This window comes from Crotalus tigris, unplaced genomic scaffold (assembly GCF_016545835.1).
Source record: "Crotalus tigris isolate CLP2741 ecotype Arizona unplaced genomic scaffold, ASM1654583v1 scf7180000024370.6872682, whole genome shotgun sequence".
NCBI classification, from domain to species: Eukaryota; Metazoa; Chordata; class Lepidosauria; order Squamata; family Viperidae; genus Crotalus; species Crotalus tigris.
Window position 1 is genome coordinate 6,798,267 of NW_024100540.1, and position 25,036 is coordinate 6,823,302.

General features: G+C 37.8%; 1 protein-coding gene across 1 annotated transcript; it reads right to left on the reverse strand.

Moving 5' to 3' along the window:
• Positions 1 to 1,174: 1,174 nt before the first annotated feature.
• LOC120301185 (myosin-1B-like) lies at positions 1,175 to 24,863 on the reverse strand. Its single transcript, XM_039328056.1, has 40 exons — positions 24,840 to 24,863; positions 24,569 to 24,616; positions 21,954 to 22,179; positions 21,710 to 21,853; positions 21,463 to 21,619; positions 20,833 to 20,860; positions 20,620 to 20,737; positions 20,437 to 20,529; positions 19,190 to 19,253; positions 19,014 to 19,112; positions 18,809 to 18,912; positions 18,428 to 18,566; positions 17,848 to 17,966; positions 17,085 to 17,234; positions 16,792 to 16,962; positions 15,914 to 16,217; positions 15,756 to 15,817; positions 14,994 to 15,081; positions 14,781 to 14,898; positions 13,097 to 13,220; positions 12,875 to 13,011; positions 12,319 to 12,574; positions 8,906 to 9,148; positions 8,633 to 8,809; positions 8,398 to 8,543; positions 8,210 to 8,300; positions 7,732 to 8,121; positions 7,177 to 7,303; positions 6,875 to 6,993; positions 6,441 to 6,637; positions 5,937 to 6,120; positions 5,661 to 5,826; positions 4,994 to 5,118; positions 4,529 to 4,837; positions 4,233 to 4,436; positions 3,583 to 3,708; positions 3,325 to 3,495; positions 1,963 to 2,067; positions 1,756 to 1,851; positions 1,175 to 1,330 (listed from the first exon to the last, which is right to left on the reverse strand). The coding sequence occupies exons 3-40, from the start codon at positions 22,155 to 22,157 to the stop codon at positions 1,175 to 1,177; spliced, it is 5,811 nt and encodes a 1,936-aa protein (XP_039183990.1). The 5' UTR covers positions 22,158 to 22,179; positions 24,569 to 24,616; positions 24,840 to 24,863.
• Positions 24,864 to 25,036: the final 173 nt, after the last annotated feature.

Here is a 25,036-nt window from a genome sequence, read left to right on the forward strand (position 1 = left end):
AACAAATATGAAATTTATTCTTATTTCCCCATGCTATTTTCATTTTATTTCATAATCAGTGTGTGTATTATTTCCATTGTATGTATATTTAATAGTACTTTTATCATATAGATAATTCCTTTAAAACTAGACAATCACCTGTCTGAGATGGTATAGGTTCTCCTGCTTGAGCAGCGGGCTAGACTAGAAGACCTCCAAGGTCCCTTCCAGCTCTATTCTATTCTAGTTAGATGTATGACTATGTACCAGGATAAACAGTATTTGGTTAGGGATATATGTTGGCTGTACATTGTATAACTATGAAGAAGAAACATACTACATTTTCTATAGTGCAAAAACAAAGGAAAAATGAAAAATTGGATTACCTGGATGCTTCATACAATTCTAAAAAATATGGCTGAGTAATGAAAGTCTTATATGGAAGCATCCTTACTTCTTAATGTGTCCTCATTGGATTTAGTATAAAAATAAAAATATGTTTTGTTTATGCCTATTTAAACTAGCAATATTTTACCCATTTCATTTAAAAAATATAAATTGCCTTTCCATTAAAATCTGTGAGCCCTAGATTGCAAAATTGAAAGATCAAAGCTTCTCTAACTCAAGTTCAGTTTTTGATAACTACATCAATGCTTCCATGTAGTTTTCTTAATAACTTGTTATTAATAAGCCACTGTTTCTTCTACAGTTTTCCTTTTTTTACTTTCTAGTCTACCTATCCTGGTACTCTGCCTCTAAACAAGCTCCAATCCTTTGTAGCTTTTCTGGGCTCAGCTAAAGTGTCTATATTCTGTAACCCATTTAATTCTACTATCAAGCTAATTCCTTTACCAAGGGAAATCCAATTTTATGGAAATTATTATAATCATTATGGAAATTATATTTTGGACGTTATATAGATAATATATTTCTATATAGAAAAGAGTTAGATATTAATAAAGCTCATTTAAAAATATACTTAATACCAGATAGAAAATAGACGTGTATAAAGCACCTCCAGTTTATATAGCATTAAGTAGAATGAAAGAAAAGCCACAACTGCTTTTAGTATGCAAAGTTTTCTACCATCTTTATTTTCTGGATATTAAAGAAAGATAAACAATAATTACAGGGAGTGACAAAGAGCTTCACATTTTGCACTTCTCTCGGGTCACTTTGCCTCTTTTAGGTGAGTTTATTCTTCGCTTACAATCACCTTCTTATGCACTTCTCGGCTCTTCACCCTGAGTTTGTTCACCTGGGACTCAGCAATGTCAGCCCGTTCATCAGCTTCTTCCAGCTCATGCTGAATCTTGCGGAATTTGGAAAGGTTCACGTTGGATTGTTCCTCCTAGAAAAGCATATAATTATTCAAATTTAATCCCCAGTAACATAATTACTTCTGAGAATCTTTTTAAGGGCATAAAATTAATCTGAAATCCCAAACTAGAAGCATATGAGGCATCTCATGAGGTTAAAAAGATTAACATGAATTCCACAAAGGTCTTCATTCATCTGAAGTGCATAACAATAGGATGACACTTTACAAGATTTCATATAAATAAAATTTTATATTCACAAGCAATAGAAAATGTGACTTTTTCAAGACTAACCCTCATTGTATTATGTGCCATGCATAGCATGTTTTAATTGTGCAGGGAGAATGTTTTGGACATTCTGAGCATGGCTGGCTCAGGAATTCTGGGAGTTGAAGTCCACGAGTCATAAAAGAGCCAAGGTTGCCTACCCCTGGACTAGATCCTCCTGTGTACTTACCGCCTCTTCAGCTTGTCTCTTGTATGCTTTCACTTTAAGCTGTAGTTTATCTACCAGATCCTGGAGCCTCAGAACATTCTTCCGGTCTTCTTCAGACTATTTTTTTTTAAAGGATATAAAGAATAGAGAGAGTAAATGTGCAAATTATTTACTTCTTTATTCATTGTTCTAAAAGAGTTTGAAATACACAACAGATTCTATTCTCACCTGATACGTTAGTTCCTTTACTCTTCTCTCATATTTCCGTACACCTTTGATAGCATCTGCACTGCGCTTCTGCTCATTCTCAAACTCAGACTCCAGCTCACGAACCTGACATTAAAAAGAAAATTAAAACATATAATCCTAGCAGTAGAGTTGCCCACTAAATTGTGAAAATGCATGTGGAAACTTGGCTATAAGGATTACATGAATGCTATGTCCATAAAAGTGTCCAGAAGGCACAAGCATAATAATCCACAGAAGAAAGGAATAAAATACCATGAATCCAGCATGGATACATACAAAGAATTATAACATGGTAAAAATACAGAAACCACACATTTACTCATACTGATGATATTATCTAGTTGGGAAATGAAATGGCTACAGCAGGGGTCTTCAAACTTGGCTCTTTTATGACTCATGGACTTCAACTCCCAGAATTTCTCAGCCAGGCACACTGGCTGAGGAATTCTGGGAGTTGCAGTCCATGAGTCATAAAAGGGCCAAGTTTGAAGACCCCTGGTCTACAGTGAAGAAACCCAGCTCTGAAAACAACCAGAACTTCACATAGTGAAAAGAAAAGGAATATGTTCAGGAAATGGAAGAATGCCAAATCCCCAAAGAACATAAGTCAGAGGTGTCAAACTGCTGACCCAGAGGCCGGATCCGTCATGCTGAAACCGCACCAACCCCATTGCCGGCAAAGGAAAATAATTTGCGATACGTCACGACACGTCATGTGACTTTGTGAGTTTGACACCCCTGGCATAAGTAGTCTAAAGAAACTGTGGCAGAAAGAGTGAAGCTCAGCAAGAGCAAAGGCTGGCCAGCAAGAAATATTAAAAAAACATTAAAAAGTTATTAGAAACCAAAAGGAAACCCAAAGCGTGATTTGTTGTAAGAGAAAGGGAGATGGATAGTCACCATTATGCCACTGGTAAAAAAGGGAACAATAAACCAGAAGTCCTTAAACCAGACAAGGAGAAGGTAAGAGGGAAATTAAAGGAGGGCATAAAAGAAAACCATGCTGATTTTGATTGAATTCAGATCTCTAGGGCAGATAAATGACTTTCTAGGATATTGAAAGAACAAATGGAAGTGATCACAGAAGTTCTCACAGTAATTTCCAAAAAAGGAGTGGGTGAAGAGATTAAAATGTGAACAAAATTAAACATGATTAAATGATGTGGAGCAAACCTTGAGATATGTAGGGCAGCTTTATGCTAGGGAGACTATGTGATAGAAGAGCATATTGTTGCTCTTTGATCTTTCTCTGAATTTTCAGCTAATACTACACACAAAGAAATTAAATCAAAGGTTCACCAATGTATGCATGGCAGTTGCTCTTATATGAATCATACAAACCCTAGCTTCCAATTTCTGGATCTGTTTTTTCCCTCCTTTCAGGGCTAGTTGCTCTGCCTCATCAAGACGGTGTTGCAGATCCTTCACACTCTGGTCCAGGTTCTTCTTCATCCTTTCAAGATGGGCACTGGTGTCTTGTTCCTTCTTCAGTTCTTCCGCCATCATGGCTGCCTAGTAATAAATGAACCAAGCAGTTCATAATAAAGAATGCTTAGTGTAAACTGGTTAACTTTTTCAGTGAAAACTCACTGTACTCACATCAGTGATGGCTTTCTTGGCCTTTTCTTCAGCATTACGTGCCTCCTGAATAGTCTCCTCCATTTCACTCTGAATCTGGGAAATATCTGTTTCCAGCTTCTTCTTGGTGTTGATCAGGCTGGTGTTCTGTTTAAAAATAATGTGGTCAGTCATATTTCAGAAAAGACAGAAGCGACAAGCATGCATACATGCAGACAGAGAGACTAAATGGTTGCCACCAAAGAACTGAAATTCTCTGTCCACTTCAGGAAGAGAAGAAAGATAAATGATCACTAGAATTGTTGGTTTGAGAATAATTGTTGCAGAATAGAGGCAACTATAAAGAAGAGTAGAGTTTAGCTCTAATTTCACAGGAAGTCTATATAGTTTCCAGGGAGTAAATAAACATTAGGATTTGTTTTCTGATTATATATTGTCTTTTCTCCTTTTGCATTAAAACTTCTCATTTAGGATAAGTTCCTAAACAAATACTACCTAGCCATTTAAGATTTATCATAATTGTCCCAAAACAGTTAGAAAACACAAAAATATTTCCACTTTTGCTCAGGAAACTAGGGGGTCTGGAACTAAAATGAACAATAAAAGTCTACCCATCAGGAGCAAGGCTATTGCATTAGAAAAAAATATTCTCAAGCTAAAAACTTATCTACTTGTGTGTGGAGGAGCTGCACACGTTCACTGGCATCCAGAAGCTCCTGTTCAGCCACTTTTCTGGCCCTCTCTGTCTGTTCCAGAGCTGCCCGGAGCTCCTCAATCTCAGCCTGCATCAGGTTTGCTCTGCGCTCAATCATGGCCACTTGTTCCTTCAAATCTTCCTGGCTTCTCAAAGCATCATCCAAATGTATTTGTGTATCCTAAAACAGGATATTGCAATATTTGTCTTTGAAAATAGCTGTGATACAATAAAAATATCAGCTGTTTCTTGAGTACAGAAGTAAATATGTACCTTGAGCACTCCTTGTGTGTTCCGGAGGTTCTTTAGTGTTTCAGCAGCTTGACGGTTGGCATGGTTGAGCTGGATCTCCATTTCATTCAGATCTCCCTCCATCTTCTTCTTAAGCCGCAGGGCATCATTCCTGCTCCTAATCTCAGCATCCAGCGTGCTCTGCATGGACTCTACCACTCTCAGGTGATTCCTCTTCAGCTGATCAATTTCTTCATCCTTCTCTGCAATTCTTCTGTCGATGTCAGATTTCACTTGGTTGAGCTCAAGTTGGATGCGTAGGAGTTTGCCCTCTTCGTGTTCCAGTGAGGCCTTAAAAGTAAAAAGACAATAAAGCAAACATTATGGCACTATCATCTGAAAGGCTATTAAATAGGAATATCCTACTAATGGAAACATTTAGTTCACTGCCTTGGGTACATTTATGTTTGTTTTTTTATTTATCCTGTAAAATAATTACATAATTACCTCAGCTTCTTCTAGAGCACTCTGGATATCTCCTTTCTCTTGCTCAATCTGCTTCTTCACTTTCTCCAGTTCATGAATAACTTTTCCGCCCTCAGCCACTTGCTCCGTGAGATCAGAAATCTCCTCTATTAATTTGATTCAAAATACAAAATGAGAAAGTGGGACATCAAAGATAAAACTTGCTGTTTCAGTAAAGAACAGAGTACAAAATGTTATCCAGCTTTTAACACTAATACAAGTTCTACTGTTCATTTTAATGCCTTACATTTGATGGATTGAAGATATCAGAGAGCCTAAGACAACCCTGAGGAAGCTATTACTATCCATATGATATTGAACAGCATCCCTCACCATTGCTTATCTTGGCTGGTGGTGCAGGAAGTTGCGGTTCAGTAATACCTGGAGGAATATAACTTCCCCATCTTTCATCAAAGTATATAGGACTAAATCAGTGTTTCTCAACCTTGACAATTTTAAGGCATGTGGACTTCAACTACCAGAATTCCACAGCCAGCATTGCTGGCTGTGGAATTCTGGGAGTTGAAGTCCACATGCCTTAAAATTGTCAAGGTTGAGAAACACTGGACTAAATGGAAGTGAAGTAGAAACTTCCTACTATAAAATCATGATTAGGCTTGAGTGAGCACATATATGAGCATGGACTTACGTTGCAAGTTTTTGTTTTCACGCTTCAGGGTTTCCAGTTGATCCAAGGATTCTTCATACGCATTCTTCATCTTGAAGAGCTCTGTGCTCAGAGACCTAGATTCCTTCTGGGAAGCTTCCAGTTCAGACTGTGTCTCCTCGTATTTTTGTTTCCAGTCTGCCAGAATCTAAAAAACAAAAACAAAAACAGCAAGAAATAAGTTAACTAAATGTAAAGCTTGTGTGCAATGCAGTCCACTTTTAAAACAACAGTAATGATAATAGCAGTTCAAATTACCTTATCAAAGTTCTTCTGTTTCTTATCTAGAGCTGCACAAGCTGCATTGGACCTTTCCACATCAATCATCAGGTCCTCCACTTCATTCTGCAACCTCTGCTTGGTCTTCTCCAGGGAAGCACATTTGGAATTCACAGCTTCTACATGTTCCTCAGCTTCTTGCAGACGCTGAGCAAGCTTTTTCCTGAAAAAAACATAAACCCAATGCTTCATAGTAGTAAATATTTGATTTGGCTGAATAATCCGTCTAGTGAATCATCTTCTTTCAGTAATTCCGCTTCGTCTTCAAGAAAAATTAAGATAAATAGAACTGCAAAATACACAATATTATTTTAGACACTCATCCCAAGTCACACAATAAAATACGGTTCCATGAACAATGTTTGATTAATGAACCATTTTTTCTTTTTATTATTGTAAATAGCTTTCTCTGAAAAGCCACTCATCTAATTCTACTCACACTGCAAATTGATTGGAAAGGTGTAATCTTTTTATTGAACATACTTAGCCTCCTCCAGTTCCTCAGTCCGCTGAATGGCATCAGTCTCATATTTTGTTCTCCATGTGGCAACTTCACTATTTGCCTTGGACAGGGCACGTTGTAGCTCTGCCTTGGCTTCCTGCTCCTCTTCATACTGCTCTCGAAGGAGATCACAGTCATGTCGAGCAGATTGCAAGCCGTGAGCCAGGGCATTCTTGGCCTGTAGAGTTAACCAAATATTAGAGATTCTGCAAATTGCCAAGTGAACAGACATAATTAAGAATCATCTTCCATGGTAAGATTTCACAAGAAATGAGAGCAGAGAGAAAGAAACATATCAAAGTTCAATGAATACACAAGCAAAGGCAAGTGTTGTATTAGGAAAGCTTCTGAAGCACCCCTGGATGTTCTGGTAGCATGAAAGACAATAAAAGATATGATAATTCAACTTCTGTACCTTTATCTCTTCCTCAAGTTGTCGCTTCAGTTCCTCAATTTGTTGAGTAAAAGCTTGCTTGCTTCTGGAGAGCTGGGAAATCAAAGAGTCTTTTTCTTCCACCTGTCGTGAGAGCTCACCTGAAGCAAGGAATACATGACATGTTTGGAATAAAAGTTGCATTAACATTTTCTCAGCTGGGGAAGCTTCAGGATTCAGCTCGATTCATTTCAAAAATCAATTTGGGCAATCCAATGTAGTAAGACTCTTCACATTAGGGACAACAAAAAATCATTTTCCCCAAATAGAATTTGTCATTTTACCTGCTTCTGTTTGTAGGCGAGCCCTTTGAGCATTTATGTCATTAATAGTACGCATATGCTCTTCGTCCTTTGTTTTAAATTCGCTTAGCTGATCTTCTAGTGTGCGGCACATCTTTTCAAGATTGGCCTAAGCAACATGGATAAAGAAAAAACGGCAACCTTTTAAATGATTCCACAGGATCTAGCATTCATCTTCACTTCTAGATATTACAATGTATGATATTTAGTAAGGACAACTAAAGTGTTTAAGGAAACAGAATAGCCTCCAAAAATAAAGTGGAATAGATGGCACATCTAAATATTGAACTCTAGAGTCAGGATCTAATGTTTGCACACACATTCTTATTTTACTAACTCTGAAGCATCCATGAAATATTGGCAAGAAACATAATTTTAACTTCAATATATATAAGATCAGTGCATGATTTGCCAAATTAAAACATATTCCAATGCTTTTGCATTATGTCAGGAAGAGGACTGGGGATCAAATCTTATAATACACAAAAGGAAAAAGATTTTTTTCATTTTCTCCTTTTTTAATGTACTACAGCATACCTTAGCTTTAGAGACAGATTCCATATTGCTTGCAAGATCATCAATCTCCATCTTCAGTTCACTCTTCTCCTTCTCCAGCTTCTGCTTCACTCGCTGCAGGTTATCAATTTGTTCCCCAAGTTCAGCTGCACTGTCTGCGTGCTTCTTGCGGAGGGCAGCAGCCGTGGCTTCATGCTGCAATGTGGCCTCTTCAAGGTCCCGACGCATTTTCTGAAATTCTGCCTCACGTTTCTTGTTCATCTCAATCTGAGCTACAGTTGCTCCACCAGCTTCTTCCAGACGCTCACTGATCTCTTCAAGTTCCCTGGAGAGATCAGCCCGCTGTTTCTCTGCTTTGGCACGAGATGCCCGTTCTGCCTCAATCTCCTCTTCCAGTTCCTCAATACGAGCCTAGAAAAAGAGAAGCAACCATGAACCCTGAAACTGGCATCCAGAGAGCTTAATTCTCCATTCATGAAGGAACCACTGCATGACAAACCTGCAACTCCTTGATTTTCTTCTGAAGCTGGGCACCCAGGACCTGCTCATCTTCAATCCTGCTCTGGAGCTGATTGATTTCAAAGTCTTTCCTTATAACAACAAAATATAATGGATTAGTCTCCAAATTAAATGTTAAGAGAATTCCTTTTAACACTATGGTCCATCAAAATAGGGATTACTACTTACTTCTTCAGTTTTTCATCCAGCTGCTGCTTATCATTTTCCAAATCCATTGTAGATTCCTGAGCTAGCTTCAAATCCCCTTCTAGCTTCCTCTTAGCTCTTTCAAGGTCCATGCGAAGTTTCTTTTCTTGCTCCAGAGACCCTTCAAGCTGAACACAAAGAGATCAGAGAGACTGTCCCATCACAGCAGTATCTCCACCTCAGCCCAGTTCTTCTCCGGAGATGATAGGGTACTTACATCATCCACCTGCTGCTCCAGCTTGGTCTTTGCTTTGGTCAGAGTGTTCACTTTGTCCTCCTCTGCCTGCAGATCATCCAAGGTCTGTTGATGGGCCTCTTGCAGGGCTTTCTTCTCCTTGGTCAGTTTGGCAATGGTCTCGTCCAAGACCGCCATCTCTTCGGTAAGGTTTTTCACCTTTAGAAGTTGAACAGACAGAGTTAAGATATTCTATGTATTCTGAAATGGCAACAGTAGGTAGCGATTTAATTTTGGTATATTTTTGGCTAGTACCTTGTTTTCTGTAGCATGCTTCTCCTTTTCCACCTTGGCCAATGTCAGCTCAAGATCATCAATGTCTTTCTTCAGTTCTGAGCATTCGTCCTCCAGTTTCCTCTTCTTGGCTGTCAACTCAGCATTCATTTCTTCTTCATCTTCAGCCCGCTCAGTCAGCTCCTTAATTTTAGCTTCCAGCTGGATTTTGGTTTTGATGAGCTGGTCACATCTCTCCTCAGCATCCGCCAAGCCATCAGATTCCTGTGGAAGGAAAGTATAAGTTATTTTTCTAAAAAAAAAAATAGTTTCCTAATTAAAATATCCATATATATACAAATTCCCTACTCTAACAGAGAAAGTCACATGTCACATGGGATCAGCTGTTAGCATTTTTTGGGAACAATATTCAAAAATAAATATTTCCTGTACATTGGGTAAATCGATGTAATGCAAAACTTTATTTATTTATTTATTTGATTTTTGATGCCACCTAACTCCAACTGACTTCTTAATAAAAGTGATAATATTAGTTCATACAATATAAAAACAAATATAGTTTATTTGCTATATTACAGTCTTTATGTACCTTTTTATAATAATAATAATAATAGTAATAATAATAATAATAATTACAACAACATTAAGAGTCTGGATGAGGAAGATTACTATAAATACTTGGGTATCCTTCAAGCTGAAAACATCAAGCTCACTTAAGTCAAGAAAAAGATTAGAGGTGAATACATCAAGAGAGTGAAGAAGATCTTAAAGTCCAAACTCAATGGAGGAAATACCATAAAGGCAATCAACACCTGGGCAATTCCAGTCATTAGGTACACAGCTAGAATAGTGGACTGGACTCAAGCAGAACTAAAAGCAATGGATAGGAAGACCAGAAAAATAATGACAATGAATCATGCCTTTCATCCACGCAGTGACATTGACAGACTTTATCTACCAAGGCAAATAGGTGGCCGTGGAATGCTACAAGTACATCAGATGGTTGAAGAAGAAAAAATGGCTTTGGAAGAATATCTGAAGAACAATGATGAAGATGCACTGAAATTCATATATCAGGAAGGCTTACTGACTACTGGCCTACAAGAAAGACCAAATGAAGAACAGAATAGAGGCATGGGAAGACAAAGCACTACATGGCCAATACATTAAAAAAATAGCTGGGAAAGCAGATATTAACAAGACCTGGCAATTGTTAAGAGCAGGAAAATTGAAGAAAGAGACCGAGGGACTAATTCTGGCTGCACAAGACCAAGCCTTAAGGACAAATGCATATAAAGTCAAAATTGAGAAGACATCAACAGACAGTAAGTGCCGCCTATGCAAAGAAGCTGAAAAAACAGTGGACCACCTGGTAAGCTGTTGCAAGAACCACCACCAGATGGATCCATAGCTGGCTGACTGGCCGTACTCAGCGAGTGGTCCTCAATGGAACTGCATCTATATGGAGGGAAGTGTGTAGTGGGGTGCCCCAGGGCTCTGTGCTGGGCCCAGTACTCTTCAACATCTTCATCAACGATTTGGATGAAGGGATAGATGGGGAACTCATCAAATTTGCAGACGACACCAAGCTGGCAGGAATAGCCAACACTCCAGAAGACAGGTTTAAGATACAGGAGGATCTGGACAGACTTGAACACTGGGCGCTATCTAACAAAATGGAATTCAATGGTGAAAAAAGCAAGGTTCTACATTTAGGCAAGAAAAACCAAATGCACAAGTACAGCATAAGTGGCACCATGCTCAATAGTAGTAACTGTGAGAGGGACCTCGGAATCCTAGTAGATAATCACCTAAATATGAGCCAGCAGTGTGCTGCAGCTGCCAAAAAGGCCAACACAGTGCTAGGCTGCATTAACAGAGGGATAGAATCAAGATCACGTGAAGTATTAATACCACTTTATAATGCCTTGGTAAGGCCACACTTGGAATACTGCATCAGTTTTGGTCACCACGATGCAAAAAAGATGTTGAGACTCTAGAAAGAGTACAGAGAAGAGCAACAAAGATGATTAGGGGACTGGAGGCTAAAACATATAAGGAACGGTTGCTAGAATTGGGTATGTCTAGTTTAACGAAGAGAAGGACAAGGGGGGACATGATAGCAGTATTCCAATATCTCAGGGGCTGCCATAAAGAAGAGGGAATCAAGCTATTTTCCAAAGCACCTGAAGCAGGACAAGAAGCAACGGGTGGAAACTAATCAAGGAGAGAAGCAATCTAGAACTAAGGAGAAACTTCCTGACAGTGAGAACAATTAATCAGTGGAACAGCCTGCCTCCAGAAGCAGTAAATGCTCCAACACTGGAAGTTTTTAAGAAGAGACTGGACAGCCACTTGTCCGAAATGGTGTAGGGTTTCCTGCCCGAGCAGGGGGTTGGACTAGATGACCTCCAAGGTCCCTTCCAACTTTACTAATATGAACAAAATTGCACAGACTGACTACAAGCAGCGGCATGACAAAGTAGCAACAATGGTGCATTGGAAGATCTGCAAAAAATATCATTTGCCTGTAAGCACAAACTGGTGGGATCATAAAATAGAGAAAGTCATAGAAAATGATAAAATTAAACTGCTCTGGGACTTCAGAATTCAAACAGACAAGCACCTGCAACATAACACCCCAGACTTAACAATTGTCGATAAGAAAGACAAAAAAGTGTGGATAGTGGACGTGGCAGTGCCTGGAGATAGCAGAATAGAAGAGAAAGAACTGGAGAAGATAACAAAATACAAAGACCTACAAATAGAAATAGAAAGACTGTGGCAAAAGCAAGCAAGGGTAGTACCAATAGTCATAGGCGCCTTGGGTACAATCCCAAAACAACTGGAGCACCACTTGAACACCATAGGCATTGACAAATTCGCTATTAGTCAATTGCAAAAGGCGGCCTTACTAGGAACTGCTTCCATCCTGCGACAATATCTATAATCTGGCTGACTGTGCGATGATCCATATAATAATAATAATAATAATAATAATACCATCAAACATCCACATCTGCCTATCCCAGGTCCTGGGTAAGGACTCCATAGGTAGACAAAATGCCAAATCCAGTCTGAACATTTGGCTGACTGTGCGATGATCCATAATAATAATAATGTTGTAAGAGACTTTGGAGGTCATCTAGTCCAACCCCTATACCATTTCAGACAAATGACTGTCCATCTCTTCTTTAAAACTTCCAGTATTGGAGCATTCACAGCTTCTGGAGGCAAGTTGTTCCACTAATTAATTGTTCTAACTGAAACGGTGTTGATGAAATAGTGTTATAATGTAATAATGTTATTTAATATATGGGTAAATTTCTAAATAATCCCAAAGATTTCCGCTACAATCTCTAAATGATTGCTTACTAAGGTGTACTGGAATAGCCAATAAAATAACAATATTTAATATCATTCTATATGCTTACAGCTTGGACTTGGAGTTGCAAGTCATTCTTCTCTTGTATCAGAGACACCATTTTTTCTTCAAGTTCCTTCCGCTTAGCCTCTGACTTCGCAAGCTCCTCCTTTGTTTTCTCAAACTCTTCCTTCATGGTGGCCATTTCTTTTTCTGATTCAGCACTCTTTAGCAAAGGTTTGATCTTGAAGTACAGTTTCATCCATGGCCAATGTTTGACATTCATGAATGAGCGGATATTGTACTGAAGAGTGAAGATCGCCTCCCTATCAACAAAGTTAAAAAGTATGCCTTAAATCAGAGGTCCCCAATTTTTGGGGCACCAGGGACCGGTTCCGTGGAGAAAGGTTTTTCTGTGGACCAGAGAGGGCATGGTTTTGTGTGCTACCTGCATCCCACAGATGGGGCTTTGCTTGTTTGTGTGGCATAGTTGCCGTGGCCTGGTACTGGTCCACAGACTGGGGGTTGGGGATCCCTGCCTTAAATGACTTAAACTTAAATTAAACATGGATCCACCAATCAAAGCGTTCTGACAGAATTGATTTAAGTAATTATGAGATTCTCACCTCCTTTGTAACATTTTCTGATATTCTACCCTTGATAAGAAACCACGGCACATAGCTTGTGTGCGTGTTATCAGATGGGCCAACTTTTCATCTCTCATTTCTTCAAGAAGACCCAAAAGACCAGCCTTAAAGAACACCTGAAAAAAAAGAGAAAACATTACAGAATGTCATGTAAGCACTACAAAATGCAAAACAGTATTTAGAACAAAGACTTATATGTACCTTGGTGTGTCCAAATTTATACTGGGTGTGGTCCACATCAATGGATCCAAGAAGTTTCTCAGAAGCTTTCTTGCTATCAATGAACTGGCCCTCTGGAATGGCACTTGCATTTAGAACTTTGTATCTGATAGAAAAAATACCACCTGTAAATCTTCCTGTGTAATGCATAGTAGATTTTTTTTTTACAATTATTTGTCCTCAGTAAAAAAAAAATTGAACATAAATATGAAATGCTATAAAAATATTCATTCTCAATATGGGCTTAGGTGGTTTGGGTGGGTCTACTTTTAGTGAAAAGTTAGTAGAAGTAAATTATATTGTTTTGTGGTCTCTTCTATGTGACTACTTTGCTGGATAGTGTGTGTGTGTGTGTGTGTGTGTGTGTGTGTGTGTGTATGTGTGTTTGCGAAGCTGCCCAGATCACTTGGGAATTGAGCAGTATAAAAATGTGAGAAAAAAATAAATATGGCTTGTCAAGCTTTTCATAACCAATTATATCTAAAAGAAACAGACTTAACAAAGATTTCTTTAACTAGATTTATTGTAATGAGAAAGAGATTAGATTCCAAAAGTCTCAACAGTTGAAGGTTTGCTCTTTTTTCCCCATTTTCTGAAGCTATAGCAACCCTAGCCTGCTAAGGTGGGAACTTTTTTCAGTCTCTTAACCACAGCTTCTGAGTAAATTGGTGAAAAGATTTTTGGGGGAGGGTATAGGTGTCCAGAAAGAGGAGCTCTCTTAAACTGTACTATTACACTGAGAAAGCAAGAGAGTTCAATTCTAAAGTCATTTATATTTAATACACTGCTATAAGGTTACAAGCCATAGGAGGGTTTCCAAGGTGTCATGGGACAGGCTGGATCTTATCTCCAAAGGTAGAAAAAGATAAATTTGTCCTTGGAGGAAAATACCATGTATATCCTTTACCAGCACTCTTGCTCTCTAATGGAATAATAAACAGGACAGATTGGCCAAATGAGGGAATATTTTGAATCAGCAGGACCTAAAGCCCTTCACCCCTAAACAGAGGCAACATTTACAATTTTCTTCCCATTATTTTCAATGGAGGAAAAACTGTCCAAAGGAATAAAAATCTGAAAAGGGATAAATGAGCAAAACTTCCCTACATCCTCCTCCCAATGTTCTATTCTGCCTATCAATATGATTGCTGTTCTCAGTTAATCTAATCCTTTAATATCTTGAATCTATTTGAATGTTAAATAAGGATAGCAGTACTCTATCACATAGTTACTATGGGAGATTGGCAGAGAGAGAGAGAGATACAATAAATAGAAGAGTAAGAGGGAGGGAGAGGAAGAAGAAGAAGAAGAGGGAGAGGGAGGGATGGAGAGAGAGATACAGTAAATAGATAGAAGAGTGAGAGGGAAGAAGAGGAAGAAGAGGGAGAGGGAGGGAGGGAGGGAAAAAGAGAGATACAGTAAAGAGGGAGAGGGAGTGAGAGGGAGGGAGAGGAAGAAGAGAGAAGGAGAGAGAGATACAGTAAGATAGAAGAGGAAGAAGGAGGGAGAGGAAGAAGAAGAAGAGGGGGAGAGGAAGGGAGAGAAAGAGATACAGTAAATAGATAAAAGAGTGAGAGGGAAGGAGAAGAAGAAGAAGGAGGAGAAGGAGAGGGAGAGGGAAAGGGAGAGGGAGATGTAAGGAACCCTATAAGAAGGTCAAGCTGACCTCTGTTTGAAATCAGCATAAATGATCCTACTGGGAAATCCCTTTCTGCAAATGCGGATGCCTTCCAGCACACCATTGCACCTCAGCTGATGTAGCACAAGGTCATGATCCATAGCACCTTTCAAAAAGATGATTAAAAAAAGAATTAGGACCAGACCACGTACAAAGACAAGCATTATAAAATATCTGTCATAACCCCCCACAATGCCTTACCAGGCGTTTTTGTTTCATTGGGAATAATGCAACGTACAAAGTGTGGGTGAGTACTTCTCAGATTGCTCATCAGTTTGTTTAAGTTCTCCTATAGATCCAAAAAAGAAATAATTTTGTACAAAATTCCCAAAGGAATCAATATATTCCTGCAAAAGAAAATCATATATCCAAAGCAGGGGGTATATAGCTTTCTAATGGAATGATAAATTCCATTTATTCCACAAATAAATTCTAGTCATTGAGTGGATTAAAAATAAGATAAAGAATAACAGTCAAATTCCACAAGGACCTAATATATGCAGCTAAAGCATTATTTGAAGTTTGGGTTGCTGTCATTTTTGCTTGCAGTGAACCAAAGTACAGTTCCAGCGTAATAGTAGTTTATTTTCTTATCATATAAATGTCCACAGTGGGACTTGTCTACATATGTCTAGATGGATATTGATGGCCTAAGTGCATTGAAGGCTTCTTTGAGTTTGAAATGTAAAGAAGTAAAGCAAAATAGCATGTAAAGCATCACCATACTTCTATCATTTTTATTTTCAGCACTGCTTTTGTTCTACCCACCAATAATATTCCATACACTTTCTTTATATCTGAATTATCCATAAGGATGCAAAGATGCTTTTTAAATTGGGAATTCTACAAATTCAGTCCAATTCAATACCTTTCTTAAATACCCAAATGAATCGTCTCATTATCACTACATAATATTTTTTTTCCTTCCTCACAAAGGAATCCCAGTGAAGCATTATACCATACCCTGAAAAGTGCAGAGACAGTCTGGAAAGAAGAACCCTTCTTCTTGGCAGCCTTCTTGCCCTCTAAAAATGAAGTGAAACAGAAAAAAATAAATAAACCTTACATTTTTTGAACATTTTTTTTCTCATTCAAGAAAAAAAAATCATTATAGCTCTCACCTTCTGCAGGGCGATCAGCAAACAACAAAGCTAATGTCTTCATTGAGGATTTCTGGTAGAGCCCCACTACAGTGTCATTCAAGGGATCCTTGTTCTTCTCCAACCAGCCACTGATATTATAATCCACAGTGCCAGCATAGTGTACCAAGGCAAAGTGGGCCTCAGCCTTGCCTTTGGCAGGCTTGGGTTTCTGGAAGTTGTTTGATTTGCCAAGATGCTGGTCATAAAGTTTGTTTTTGAAGGATGTATCTGTTGCCTTGGGGAACATACATTCTTCTTCCAGGATGGAAAAAATGCCCATTGGCTAGAAAGAACAATGACATGGTTGTTTAGGTAGCATCTTGAGAGAATATTGAACTTTGGAATAACATACTTCTTCACCAAGTATATACACACAAGTAATATCAGAACAGAGATGGTCAAAAGAAATGAAATATAAAGACGGAGACATTCTCTCATTGAAAAATAGGCTACATCTTCTAAATTATAATCATGCTTCAATAAACAACTATGAATATCTAACATGATCTCATAATTATTATATGATATATTCTATATATACTTTTATTTTTATGTCAAGAATTGTTTTGAATATGTTACTATACATTGATTAGGATCCTACTATAATTCTATTTATTCTTGGACAATTTCCCAGGTTGTCCTTCTGATAAAGCCATTAGAAAAGTTGAGAGCTAAACTTTATATTAAAATAATAATAAAGGAAGGGGAGCAGTCAAAGACTGTAATGGGCAGGACAAAACAAGATGATGGTACATGAAGATTCAGTTGGGATTTTCATCACTTATTTTTGAGAGAACCCTAAAGCATTTCTTATCCCATCTGAATTATGCGTCAGTTATGTCTACTATAAAATGGACCTTTTCAATGAGCTCTATGCAGGCAGCCAGGTCCATCCCAAAATCAATAAACTCCCATTCAATTCCTTCTTTCTTGTACTCTTCTTGCTCCAGGACAAACATGTGATGGTTAAAAAACTGTTGCAATTTCTCATTGGTGAAATTGATGCAGAGCTGCTCCAAGCTGTTGTACTATAAGAAAAGGAGAGAGAGTTTTGTTAAGATGAATTAAGATGAAATAAATTTGATTGAGTAAAGCCAAACATTGTTCCTCCTGTCTATTTATATATAGATCTTTCTCCCTGTTTGCTTACATCAAAGATCTCAAAGCCAGCAATGTCCAGCACACCAATGAAATATTGTCTGGCTTGTTTGGTATCCAACTGTTGGTTGATGCGAATGACCATCCACAAGAACATCTTCTCATAGACGGCCTTACCCAGAGCACCAACATTATTGTAGACCTAGAATAAGAAGACAGTGGCAAATATCACTATGTATAGGGATATTTTTAAATTAATAATTATTCCAATCTTATATACAGTGTATGTATGATTGTGTGTAAGTGTATACACACACACACACACACACACACACACACACTCAAACGTATACATATATAAACACACGTATATGTGTGTGTGTGTGTGTGTGTGTGTGTAAGAAAGAAAGATGAAGTACAACTAAAGATATAGCGATGCTAATAAAATCTGAAAAAATATACAGGGTAATTATTAAATGAATAAGCTTTGTAGAAACTAAAAATATATTCATAAAATATTAATATAGAACTAGCTCAATCATTTAACATATTTTTAAATCTATCCAGATAGATTTCCATCTTCCCGGTTTTAGTACAATAGGTTATTTCAGATCAGTTATATTTATATAAGAAACTTAGATTCTTGATGTTCTATTATTCAGGTGCCTTAGTATATTGAATACAGATAAGAAAAAAAATGGATTTTATCATTATTAATTACATTTTGAATATTGATATTACAAATATTACGATTATAAATCCATTCATCTTGGAAGATGCCAGGGTTTGTGAGAGTTGGTATAATGTAACATTACCTGTTGGACAGTTTGGCCTTTGGTGACATATTCATTGCCAACCTTGACTCTGGGATAGCACAGAGCTTTCAACAGATCTGCTGAGTTGAGATTCATGAGGTAGGCAGCCTTGTCAGCAACTGAGCACAGACAACAAATAGTTTAGGACTAGAGTCTTTTTTTATTATAAATCTCACTGTATTCATGCAGTATATAATAGTTAAGTAGCGAACATTACAAATCAGACTGGAAAAGGTTTGAAAGAGACTTTTGGTTAGTGTCGGCTGAGTTCTACTTGCTCAATGTTGGGAATGTTCATTCCCTAAAATTATAGCTTCATCTACCCAAAAAGTGACTTTTGAAAAAGAAGAATGTTACAAGAGTATTTACAATAATATCGGTAAAAATAATGAAGACTTCCTCCTTCTTAAATTCTAATAAACAGGTGACAGCACAATATTTTATGGTCTGCTATCTACTCCAAATGATCAGTATGACTGTCCTAGAAAACCCTAGGGAAGCGTGGGATGTATTTCTGCAAAAGAATGTCCTCATTTGTTCTGAATTATTAAAATGATTTTGCCATAATTTTTTCAAATACCTTCCGTGCCGTCTGGCTCGGCCTGTTCCTCTCTCTGCTTCTGCTTGAACTTCATGTTCCCGTAGTGCATGACGGCTCCTGTCAGCTTGTAAATGGCTGTCTTTTCCTCAGCTGTGAAGCCCAGGATGTCTATGGCTTCCTATTAATTCAATCAATAGAAAGGATTGAACCCAGCACTGAGCCAAGTCGAGGGTTCAAACTCACTTGAAATAATTTTGGCAATTACAGTAGCTTTTAGTTGTCTCTGCTAATGTTCCCCTTGGAACATTACACCACTCATTATATGCCTAAGTCCCACATGTTCTCAAACATTTAAACCAAATATTATTGTTTGTCTAATCAAATTACTATTTTATGTTCCCGATTCTGCAAATTACTTACATCAGTTGCCATCAGCTCTTCCTGATCATTAATGCTGGCAACAGTGATTTCACCCTGGCTGACAAAATGATAGTCATATGGGTTGGTAGTAATCAAAAGCATCTCTGCATAAAAAGAAGTACAAACATGATTTCATTTTCAACCTTGGGCACACTTGCAATGTTTAATAGTTGAAATAGTCCTCCAAATGGATGATTCTCTTTACCGATCAGTTCTGGCTTCTTGTTGGACATGATCTGATAAAAGATATGGTAGCTTCTTTCAGCCTTGAGCTGGAAGGTAACTCTGGACTTCTCCAGCAGATCTGACGAAGCAATGAAGTTGAATTAGTTAAGGAAGAAAGGAAACGGTCAAATAAACACACAAAGAAAAATCCCTTACATGTCTCAATGTCTGCAGAAGCCAGTTTGCCAGTGGCACCAAAATGGATTCTGATGAATTTGCCCTGTGAAGAAAATAGTATTGAATTACAAGTCATTTTCAATATATATATTTAACTGCACAATAGGGTGGTGCAAAGATTTTTTCCTTTTAATAGCAGGAGTTTCAGTTTGTGGCTATGGAATGTATGGAATTAAAAAAAAATAGTAATATTTTAAACCTAATTTTAAAAAAATGAAATAGTTTACCATTATAAAATACAAAACCTTTAATGTGCCATATGTGAAACTTTATTTTAATAATATTCATGATACGATAATTATTAAACTTTATATTAAAACTGTAAAATGCGAGTAAATTAAAGGAGAAAAACAGTTGAAGTTTGTCTATAGAGTCATCTAGGTCATGGTTGTCCCAAAGGTGTTGTTCGAAAGAAAGAAAGAAAGAAAGAAAGAAAGAAAGAAAGAAAGAAAGAAAGAAAGAAAGAAAGAAAGAAAGAAGGAAGGAAGGAAGGAAGGAAGGAAGGAAGGAAGGAAGGAAGGAAAGAAAGTTCAGTTACCTTTTGAATAACACCTTTCGGACTACAGTTGAGGTTTATTATATGGGAGAAAGACAAAGTAGGTTGGTATGATAATAATGGTTGATCATTCTTGAAGGACTTATTCTTTATTTAATGAGATGAGATGAATGTGAATGTGAAACATTGCAAATGGCAATTGCAATCAAGGAAAAATGAGGTGGCTCAAGCAGAAATCAGCACCCTTCTTTGCTTTTCAAAGACCCGTGTCACAGTGCGCTATGTTAAACTGGAAAGGAGGACTCAACTTCCTTAAACTATTTTTGGATTTCAATGTTCCAAATGGGATTTGGCTTACAGATAGACCTCTTCATCAGCTCTATGGGGATGGGGCAGGCAAGGAAGGACAGAATGACTGAAGTAGCATTCCATTGTCATGACAGAAGGCCTTCCCCTTTTGTAAATGCATTGTGATGACATAGACATATCCCAAAGGGGTGAAGCTTGCAGTTCAATAACACAACACTGCTTATGGTATTTTGATGCTGCTGCATAGGTTTGATGTGAGGCATTCTTAGTCTGAAAAAAAGTGCAATAACATTGTATCTCGTCTAAAAAACTCCACAACACAAACACAACTTGTCTAATTCATTGTCATCTTTAGTGGGATGCCAAGAACATTGGAACAAAAAGAATTACACTCTCACATATGTTTAAAACTGTAACTTACAAAGCGAGATGAATTGTCATTCCTCACAGTCTTGGCATTTCCAAAAGCTTCCAACAAGGGATTGGCACTGATGATTTGATCTTCAAGGGTGCCCTGTAAAAATAGCATTTACTAAGTCATCTTTTAAACATAATGAAATTATCAGAAAGGAATGTATAATCTTCTCCCAAAGTCATATTTCACCTTTAACTTGCCAGTTTGCTGTGGTTCCTCCTTCTTCTTGTCAGAAGCTGCAGCAATTGTCGCGAAGTACTGAATGACACGTTTCGTGTTCACAGTCTTTCCAGCACCAGATTCTCCACTATTCAAACAGAGTAAAAGACCATGCTGTTAGCCAATATATTACTCTGTGAAACTTCTTCTGACTAGAAACATCATTATTGGAAGTGTACTCACGTGATCAGGATTGACTGATTCTCACGATCTGGAAAGCAAAGAAACAAATAATCCAAGCAGAAATTAATGTTTGTGTTAATTTTGTGATATGAATAGTTAGAATTTTGACTTGTTCATTTCTGTTATCAATCTTCAGCACAAAATTAGCTAGTTTGTTGACAGTCATGTGAAGCTTCTAGCACACATGCCATAACTTTTTAGTTCATAGTCTTTCATACAGTTCCTATGTAACTTACACTGCTTTCTTTCAAAGAATACTGTACATACAATACAATACTGTATACACCCTAATACTGTATATACAGTACAATACTGAATTATAAACATACTAATTTCATATATTTATTTATTTATTTACAGATCTATCATTCATAAGTCAACATGAGGAATGCATGCCCCATTACCTAATCTGCAGATCTGGTAACAATAATGAAGAATGTCCTAAATATTGTCATAAGGCTAACTGGAATTATGGGGATTTTGGTTCCATTGAAGCTGAATAACCACATTGGCCATTGTTATACTTTCTGGAAAGGTTAAAAACTCAGTCTGGAAATTCCAGAAACCATGTTCTTCCTTTTTTCCCGACCTTTTTTTTTTTCAGAAATACTCATCTACATATCTGCTCACCAGTTAACATGGACTGATACGCATTGTCAGAAATGGAGAAGATGTGGGGAGGGGCCTCTTGACGCTTTTTCCCCCTGTATGCATTAACCACCTCTGGGTTGTACACTGGCAACCACTTGTAGGGATTGACAGTGACACAGAAGAGACCTGAATAGGTCTGGAAAGAAAAAACACATTAGTAGTTGTTTGCATGTGGAAATAAAATATTTGATTCTGAATTCAATGGTAATGTTCAGATTCTTCTTACATAAATCATCCAGGCTGCATAACGCTCTTTGAGATTATACAGGACAGCAGGTTCATTGAGGTGGGTCATCATGGCCATGTCCTCAATTTTGTCAAATTTGGGTGGGTTCATAGGAAAGACTTGGTCATCTTTAACAGTCACGGACTACAAGGAAACAAAAGATATTTTTGTTCAAATCGAAAGCATGCAGCGGATGGGGATAACAAAGCCTTACTTTTCCCTTGTGAGGTATTTTTCTACTTACCTCTCCACCTTCTTTCTTAACTGTGACTTTCCCCGCTTCCTTGCTCTGGATAACACCTTTTACAAAGGAAACCTTAGGATCCACTACGAAGACGGATGTCTTGGCATCAAAGGGCTTGTTTTGAGCTTCAATTCTCTCTTTCTCTGACTTGCGAAGAAAGGAGGCGGCAACCCCAAAAGCTGCCATCTCACTGTCAGATGACATGGCTGCAGCTTAACAGAGAGCACTGGTGAGAAAAGAAACAACTCATATGGAGATCACAACTTTAATGTGCAGTTTCATGCAATCTCCTACTTTGCTATCTCAGGTTATCTCAATCTATTTTGAAGAAAAGTCCTTTACTTCCATGAAAAGAAATGCATATCTACTAACAAGTGAGTAAGGAATTATTGCAAGAATTAGGGAATCAGGGCACATTATGAAAAAAAGTTTATTTGTTTTATTCAATTTCATGGAAAAATGTTCATGTATGACTGGCACATTTAACCATAGTTTATTAAATTAATCTAATTCCAAATTTCCACAACATGTTCAACCTTCTAGTAACTAAACAGCCTGGATTTACCAAACTGATTAAAATGGGGTTGTTTAGTTCGTGGTTCAGTATATTGGATGAACACAACCACTGAGTGTAATGACAAACTGGTTATATGTTTCAGCATACAATACTTGTAAAGACAATTTGCACCAATACTTCTTCCCCTTATTAAATAGTGATGGTCAGCACTTTTCTCTATCATCATGGAAGCCTGGGGAGAAGTTGATGAAACTGTCTGCTGGTAGGGAAAAGTAACAGATCTGAACAGACTTCATGAAAGCAAATGCTAATGAAAAGGGCAAAGGCAGAGAAAGTAATGGATGCTCCAGAGGTTGACTAATGACTCAAGAAAACTCTCCTTGCACTTTCCAGCTCTCCCCAAACACATTTCTAATGGCACATACCCCACAACCGATTCCTCTGACTTCATTCCTAAGGCAGTAATTTGACAGTGCTGGAATAAGGATTCAAATACTACTTTTATATGGAACTCTTAGTGACAACTTAAAGCTGTCTCACTCAACATAAGCGTCATGGAGACAAGGGGAGAATTTTTTGTTGTCTAGGCATGATTGTGCTGGGCTTAAGTGCCAATGAAGACAGATCTTTAATGATCAGGTTCTTCCCAGCTGACACTTTTGTAATCACTATACCTCATCCTTTAAATTTTAAGGGAAACTGCATTACAGTATGTATTTTGTTCAAATCGAAAGCATCCAGCATCTAATCCATTCATTGTTTTTTTGGATTAAAAAAAATCCTCCTTTTTCCGTTAGCTAAAGATATGAAGAGAAAACAGTTTCCTTGTGATTGATAACTTTGAGAGGTTTTTTGTCAAAAGCCAGTTTCTAAAAACAGCCAAGTTCCCACATTATGCTAAACCATAAGCCATGGAAACCTAAAACTTGATGGTTGTGGGCTTAATATGCTAAAAATGTATTCTACAGACCAATGTAGCCTGTAGAATACAGGAAGAATTGTATGTTTAGGCTATATTGGCAGTGCAGAAGACCATTGCTATTTTGAGTTTTAGTGGCCTATTGTTTTTCTCCTTCATATTAAGAAATATGTCTAGAAATTTAGAGCTCATTCTTAGCTCTCCTGCATGGCTTTTGCTCTTGCTTGCTGAATAAAGGAGTAGGGATGGGAATCTTTACATAATTGCAAACCTGTGAAATGTTAGACTTTTCGTTTCAATTTCAGACAATTCATTCCAATAGTGCCTAGTCAAGACCAGGTCTTACAATCTTATGTCCATAGAAGGGTTATTAAATCATGTTGGACATTTCTGCACAAAACCTGGCATTGGGCACCTTAGAAACTAGATGCCCGGGGGGGGGGGTAGTATCTCTGTTGTTGTCATTAAGGAGCTCCTGAGACTTATAAGAGATTTGGATATCATCTTGCTTGATATGTTTGCTTTTTATGTCATGCTTTTAAATCTGTTTACTACAGTTAAATAATAAAGCTGAAAATCTCTTTATTTACTGGTGTGCTCATCTGTGGATCCAAAAGAACCAGTTGGATACTTGATCACCACCCTGGCTCTTGGCAAAACATAGGCCTACGATTAGGATCAAGCTCTCCATTTCTGTGAAATAAAGCAGCTTTAAAGCTAGGCCTACAAATTCAGCTGGGAAATTTTAGTCTATTTTGAAGTAAAGAAACAAAACACAACAAAACCAAAAATGAACATTACTTCAGCTATATTTTTAAGACTCAGTCAAAAGAAAAGGTCATTATAAATCCATGAGACAACTGGCCAAAATGTACATTCAAAGAGATTCCATTATTGGTATGTTTTTTTAATTACCATTCTTCATCTTTTTGTGAGAATAAGCCAGTTTTCAGACTCCTGCCATCTGCTTAGTGGAGCAGGAAATGCCCATAAAGCTTCCCTAACGGATGTCAAGACCAAACAGTAATAAACGATCAGACCTTACTATCTGAGCAAAATCTGTACAAAAGGCATCTTTCATGGCATTAATGAAGAAGACTCAAAACTGTCTGCTCAGCTCAGCACCCATAAAACATTGAATCCCCAGTTCCTCAAGAGTGAGTGTAAACACCATCTTACCTCCCGATGAAGAGGATTGGTAGAATTCAGGCTCAGCACTGGCCAATGCTGCAAAACAAAAGATCAATCTCTTCTTACTGACGGTTTGTGTTTTGTTTTTTAAGCCTTTCAGCTTCAAACCACCGATTAGAACTGAATGAATGGATTTGAGATCCCCCTGATCCAAGTAAATCCTCTCACTTTAACAGCAAGGCATAAGAATGAACCAGCATGAATGGAATGTATGGGTGCTTCACCCATTCAGACCTTACCACGGCTGCCCAGCACTTACCTACTACTATCTTAAGAAGGACAAGGCAGGTTTGTCCCTTGAAACGCTTTTATACTGTTGGATGAACATAAGAGCCATCCCATGCCCTCCCCACCACCATTCTTCACTGGAGGCATTTTTGGCTAACCTTTTCCAGTAAAGCATTGTTTGGCAAACTTGACTAAAGACATAATTGTCATTTGACATGGCTGGATATA

What these genes read in the sequence shown, in the direction of transcription:
- LOC120301185 (XM_039328056.1), bottom strand. Translation starts at nt 22,157, where the DNA reads ATGTCATCTGACAGTGAGATGGCAGCTTTTGGGGTTGCCGCCTCCTTT. An exon ending in GTATCAGTCCATGTTAACTG is followed by an intron (nt 20,861 to 21,462) that starts GTGAGCAGATAT and finishes TTTGCTTTCCAG; the next exon opens with ATCGTGAGAATCAGTCAATC. An exon ending in ATAAATTTGGACACACCAAG is followed by an intron (nt 13,012 to 13,096) that starts GTACATATAAGT and finishes CTTTTTTTTCAG; the next exon opens with GTGTTCTTTAAGGCTGGTCT.